Here is a 6,171-nt window from a genome sequence, read left to right on the forward strand (position 1 = left end):
GCATTTCATACCCAGAGGCAACACAATGCGCTTTACAGAGAACAAGGGAGGTGTGCAGACATCCCACCCCTACATATTCCAGAGGGAAGCAAAAAAACAGTAATCACCCGGGGGCCAGATAAGTGAGCTGTAAAAATTCTTCCCTGACCCCTCTCAACGAGGCGATCGAGCAAGCTCCTGATATATGAATAGTGTGTTCTTCCTCTAGTGGAGGAGACAGTGGTATCTCCTGTCGGTTTCAAAGTTTACATCCTCATTGGCTTATGACGTGCTTGGGTTCTTCTCTTCACAGTTCTCTTAACGTCCTTGGTCATGGATGACATGAAGACACATCTCATCTTTGGGGTTGTCTTGTTTGGGGTTATATCAGGTAAGAAAACCCCATAGAGTTAGTTTCTCTTTAAAGTTGTAGTGTGTAATACACCGGGGAACATTTGTGCCAATACTAGCAGACCATCCATCGTTTGGTCTACTCGTGGCGACAGACCATAATGCATGTAACTGTCATGTTCCCCACCAGTTACCTGTGGAATGTCTCCACCAACCCTCGTGTCGAATGATGACGAGTTTGTTCTCAAGCCGCAATCAGTGTTCAACATCAGCTGTACGGGGAAGAGGAACGTAGTTTGGGTCGAGCCTCTTCCGGACAACACATTTGTGTTTCCAGGATACTACACATCTACGCTTTTCATCTATAACGCCTCAGCGGCCAACACCGGATACTACACATGCAAATATCAAACCACAGAGGACGCTCAAGAGGACGATTATGAAAACGAGGCGGAAATATACGTCTTCGTTCCAGGTAACTTTTACAGGGTGCAGATGATTGTCATTTTCATGAAGTAAAATGATACCCTAGAATGTCTTAAGACTATCTCGCCTGTGTGTTGTGTTGACCCGTCTGCGGTACCTCGTCCTTCAGATCCCGCCGCTCCGTTCGTGCCCGAGGAGCCGGAGAACCTGGCCGTCCCGGTGTTCCCCGGAGGAACCATTATCCCGTGCCGCGTGTCAGACCCTCAGTCCCACGTCACCCTTAGGAGCGTCCCGAGCGGGGAGGAAGTACCCGCCGCCTACGACAGCAAGATCGGCTTCATCGGTAGCCTCCCTGCCGGCCGCTACCTGTGTGAGACCAGCGTCAGGGGAGAGACCTTCAGCAGTGACACCTACACAGTGCAGGATGATAAAGGTCAGCCCAAGCAGATGGATATAAACTTTATTGATCCCCGATGGGAAATTCCTGAGTTGTAGCATGCACACAACAATCCACAGAACAAAAAGACACAGAGTGCACAGAGGGCAGCAGTAACAAAGGCACAATTAATGCTGTAACTAAAAAAAAAGCCGCCATGCTCAGATACCATGCACCATATGATAGCTCACACTCTGTAAAAAGCATAGCATTTATTCTCCAAGGCTTTACTTGAGATTAGAAGACACTGATTGAATAAGTGGTAACAATATTGAGAGCAGCTGTTCACGTCTCCCTAGACGGAGCAGTGTGATGTCACCGTGTGAGCGAGAGAAAGGTAGAGGCGGTTGACACCATAGCGCCCGGGGAGATGACCTCACCCGGCTGTGTTCCGAGAATATGATGGCGTCAGGCTCCGCTCGTGGCTGAGGTCATAGTTGTCAGAGGGAGGTTGTTCTGACTGTGTTTCCAACCCCCCCCCCATCCCCCCTGGGTGCTCTGCAGAGGTGGAGGACTTCCATGTGGAGGTGAAGGCAAGCGAGGAGGCTGTGAGGGTGGGAGACCCCTTCAACATCACCTGCGTGGGCCCCACAGGACTGGCCTTCCAGCAGCAGTGGCTCCACCCCAAGAAACAGGCAAGCAAGGAGCCTCATCTCTCTTTCCGTCCGTCTGTCCCTGTCTCTCTACCTCTCTCTCTTTCTTTTACTCTCACTGTCCCTCTTTCAATCTGTCTCGTCTCTCTACCTCTGTCTATATACCTACCCGCTATCCAACTCTTTCACTCCGTCAGTTAGGGTTAGGGTTAGAGGGTCTTGGAGTCTAAACCCTGGTCTGTTAAACAGAAAGATAAACACGCACATCCCCTTGCCAAATAGGGCAGGTGCTGAGCCGAAAATAAACCAGACTATGAGCAGGAACAAGAAAACGATCGTACACTGCTGGGCTCCAGTATCAAAAAATAGAATTTATTGCAGCGAGTGACGTTTCGAGCTAAATGCTCTTCATCAGACCCTGGTCAGTACCACAGAGGCGCGGCCCTGCTCTCTCTGTGTGCGAGACAGACAGAAGATGGGGGTGAGAAAGAGATGTGGTAAAGTTCAGGACAAATGGCTCGAGGGAAGGAGGAAGTTCAAAAGACAGGGAGGGCTATAAAACCTCTGACCTTCTTGCCCACTGGGAGGGTGTGTTGAACAGATATATACCCCACTTCCACGTAAACCAGAGGGGCTTACAGAAGTGTGTGTGTGTTTGTGTGAGAGAGAAAGAGAAAGACAGAGAGAGTGTCTGAGTGTCTTGTGTTAACCTCAGATAGTTAAAAAAGATCCACGCATGTTGCATTTCTGTGTGTGGAAGTGCGCACTTGAAAGAGTGAAAGTGTGCACTTCCATATGTGTGTGCACGTGCTTGTGTGTGTGTGTGTGTGTGTGTGTGTGTGCGCACCATGCAGTAATCCCTGCAGCACATTGTGCCAGAGCGTCTGTTTTAGTGCATGGGATTCCTTTAAGCCCTTTTCCAGAGACAGTTAGGGTAAAAAGGCAGGACTCCCTGACTCCTGGCTTTGGTCTCAGTTGCAATTACAAGCTTTTAAAGAGCTCTGTGATCCTGATTTATCTCCTGTAGACCAGCACGTGTTTTAAACATCAGTCCTCTCCACCCCAGCCAGGGAGACCTGAACACCAAACCTGTAAATAGCAGAGCACAGACGGGAAGATGTGAACAGACAGTGTGGGCCTTCCTCTATGTGTGTGTGTGTGTGTGTGTGTTGATTAATCCCATGACTCTTCTCTCACAGGCTGTGGATGGGGTGCAGATGAAGCAGATGCTGCCAGACAGGGTGGTCTACACCCTCCATATCCCACGAGCCACTGCTCAGGACGGCGGCGTTTACGAATGTTCCATCACCAACGAGTTCAACGACGAGCTGCGGGCGGACAGGGTGTCCGTCGCCGTCTTCGGTACGGCCTCACAAACTCAACCATGACGTTTTACCGCACGCCTACAGGTCACCGACGTCCTCTAGTCGAAGATTCGAGGGCCCCCCCACCCCCATTCAGCAGAGCACACCTCTGCTTTCATCATCAGGTTCCAGGATTGTCAGATTTGTTCAACAGATGTGTGCCAGACTTTCATTTCTCCTTTTCCCCTCTCTCCATATCTCTACTGTCTCTCATCCCTCTCCCCATCTCATCCTCACTTTACCCAACACCTTCCCTTCTCCGTTTCCTTCCTCCGTCTCGTTCCTCCATCCCTCTCTCCCTCTCTCTCTCTCTCTCTCTCTCTCTCTCTCCAGAGGAGAGCTCCTTCGTCACGCTGGACCACAGCGGAATCGGGCCGGTGGAGTTTGTCAGCCTCCTGGAGGAGACAGAGTTCACCATCCTGATCGACGCCTACCCTAGTCCCAAGGTCAGCTGGCAGAGAGACGGCAGCCCTGTGCCAGAGACCAGCTACCTCCGCACCAAGACCGCTCACCTGGAAGGGAACCGGTAGGGGCACCTCGGTGTTACCATAACGTTCAGAGTTGGGGTCTACCCTAAGGTCTAACCCTTACCTCATCGTCTAACCATAACCATAACCGCAACCCTGTCTGTGGATCTGTCTTTGGAACTCTGAATGTGTCTCCATCCTCCCCTCTCAAGGTACCAGAGTGTTCTGACTCTTCGGCATCCCCTAGAGAAAGATAGCGGGAACTACAGCATCGTGGCCATCAGCGACTCCCAGACGGCCCAGTTCTCCTTCAGCCTGAGGGTCAAAGGTGAGGGTAGAAATGCACCTCCTCTTCATCTTCGTCTGTCCGATCTCACTCTGTACACATCTCCTCCCGTGAGTCAGGTGTGACCCTCTCTGTATCTGTGTCCGTGTGTGTGTGTGTGTGTGTGTGTATGTGTGTGTCCCAGTGTCCGGCCCGGTGTTGTTTCAGCCGGCCTCAGCCCCACTGCTGTTCCCCCAGAGAGAGGAGATGGTGGTCCCCCTCCACACCTCCTTCCTCCTCACCTGTCGCGGTGAGGCGGAGCTGGCATGGGACACGCCCCTCTACCTGGCCGAGCAGACCGAGGAGGACAACAGCGGCCTGTTCATCACCACGGTGGCGGTGGAGAACGCCACTGCGGCCCACACTGGCTACTACGCCTGCTTCTACAGTGGGGGGAACGCCACCGACGAGGCGGAGGATAGCAGCATCTACGTCTATGTGCCAGGTACGGAGAACGCCGCGGCGGGACGCGGGACAAGGTCTTTTGTCTTTTAGGGACGTGTGCCGATACGTCCGCGTCGGTCCGGCCGGATACGCCGACGTCCCGCGGCTGTTTTGAGGTAGGGCCCCGGCTACACCAGCTGAACGTGTCCTCTCCTATCCGTCCGTCCATCAGACCCTGACGTCCCCTTCGTGCCGTCCGGGCACTCCCTGGTGCCCTTCGGGCTCAACAACCACGTCCTCACCAACCACGAGGAGATGGAGATCCAGTGCCGCGTGTCCGACCCCAGCGCCGACGTCACCCTGGTGAACGTCGACACCCAGCAGGTGGTGCCGAGCGAGTACGACAGCAAGCGCGGCGCCGTCGGCCTGTTCACGGCGGGGACCTACGTCTGCAGGGCTGTCGTCGGCGGGGAGGAGCACTACAGCGAGGAGTACATCGTGCACGGCTGGACGAGCGGCTCGGAGCTCAGCGTGGAGCTGAGGGCCCAGAAGACGGCGCTGCTGGCGGGCGACGCCCTCACCGTCACCTGCGTGGCCCGGGGGCCCGAGATCCTGGATGACCACTGGAAATACCCCGGAAAACTGGTGAGGCGGCCAGACGTGACGGACGCGAGACCCCAGTCTTTATGCAGATGATCTTTTTTAGATTGTGCTGTATTATGATGGATGCTTGTGGTAGTTAATTTCTAAGCTGTGATGTCTTGTGTGTGTGTGTCAGGCGGATCGCGGGGTGAAGACGGTGCGTGAGAACAAGAGGGATCAGGAGATCCAATACACCCTGACCATCGCCCAGGCGTCCGTCAAGGACAGTGGCTCCTACGCCTGCACCATCACTGACATCATGAGCAACGAGAGCCAGACCAAGGAGCTCATAATCACTGTCTACGGTACAAACGCACAACTGATGGGCCCAGGAAATACCATGCCAGAAGAATAAATATTATCTTACTTGCAGTGATAAATGTGTTAATATTGTTACCTCTCCTCTCCTCTCCTCTCCTCTCCTCTCCTCTCCTCTCCTCTCCTCTCCTCTCCTCTCCTCTCCTCTCCTCTCCTCTCCTCTCCTCTCCTCTCCTCTCCTCTCCTCTCCTCTCTCCTCCCCTCCTCTCCTCTCCTCTTCTCGTCTCTCCTCTCCCGTCGTCTCCTCTCCCGTCGTCTCCTCTCCTCTCCTCTCCTCTCCTCTCCTCTCCTCTCCTCTCCTCTCCTCTCCTCTCCTCTCCTCTCCTCTCCTCTCCTCTCCTCTCCTCTCCTCTCCTCTCCTCTCCTCTCCTCTCCTCTCCTCTCCTCTCCTCTCTTTTCTTTTCTTCTCTTCTCTTCTCTTCTCTTCTCTTCTCTTCTCTTCTCTTCTCTTCTCTTCTCTTCTCTTCTCTTCTCTTCTCTTCTCTTCTCTTCTCTTCTCCTCTCCTCTCCTCTCCTCTCTTCTCCTCTCCTCTCCTCGTCTCCCCCCTCCTCTCCTCTCTCCTCCTCTCCCTACAGAAAGTGCGTTCGTGTCCGTGCGTCCGGCATTCAGTCCCCAGGAGTCAGCTATGCTGGGCGAGGTGAGGGAGTTCAGGGCGGACATTGAGTCCTTGCCCAGCGCCCGCGTCACCTGGCTCAAAGATGGCCGCCCTCTAAATGATGTGGCGGCGGAGATAGCCAGCACCCTGCGGCAGGTCAGCGAGGCCAGGTGAGAGCTCCCTCCCCCCCCCCCTCCAAATCTTCTCTCCTTGACTAATGACAGAACCTATGCTTTATCTGCACCCGGTCAATCCTGGGTCTGCTCTCTCATTACCACCTGGTACTGCTG

At 53.9% G+C, this 6,171-nt stretch overlaps 1 protein-coding gene across 1 annotated transcript in view; it reads left to right on the plus strand.

Moving 5' to 3' along the window:
- Positions 1 to 312: 312 nt before the first annotated feature.
- pdgfra (platelet-derived growth factor receptor, alpha polypeptide) overlaps positions 313 to 6,171 on the plus strand; it is a gene marked incomplete at its 5' end in the record, with an annotated part of 16,676 nt that continues 10,817 nt past the window's right edge. The window contains 11 exons of the mRNA XM_084444204.1: positions 313 to 370; positions 521 to 805; positions 926 to 1,189; positions 1,697 to 1,827; positions 2,985 to 3,147; positions 3,483 to 3,675; positions 3,829 to 3,944; positions 4,087 to 4,386; positions 4,558 to 4,970; positions 5,104 to 5,272; positions 5,862 to 6,051. Of these exons, the coding sequence (XP_084300330.1) occupies positions 313 to 370; positions 521 to 805; positions 926 to 1,189; positions 1,697 to 1,827; positions 2,985 to 3,147; positions 3,483 to 3,675; positions 3,829 to 3,944; positions 4,087 to 4,386; positions 4,558 to 4,970; positions 5,104 to 5,272; positions 5,862 to 6,051 (2,282 nt within the window). The remainder of the gene's footprint in view (positions 371 to 520; positions 806 to 925; positions 1,190 to 1,696; positions 1,828 to 2,984; positions 3,148 to 3,482; positions 3,676 to 3,828; positions 3,945 to 4,086; positions 4,387 to 4,557; positions 4,971 to 5,103; positions 5,273 to 5,861; positions 6,052 to 6,171) is intronic.

This window comes from Borostomias antarcticus (assembly GCF_949987555.1).
Source record: "Borostomias antarcticus genome assembly, chromosome: 10".
NCBI lineage: Eukaryota > Metazoa > Chordata > Actinopteri > Stomiiformes > Stomiidae > Borostomias > Borostomias antarcticus.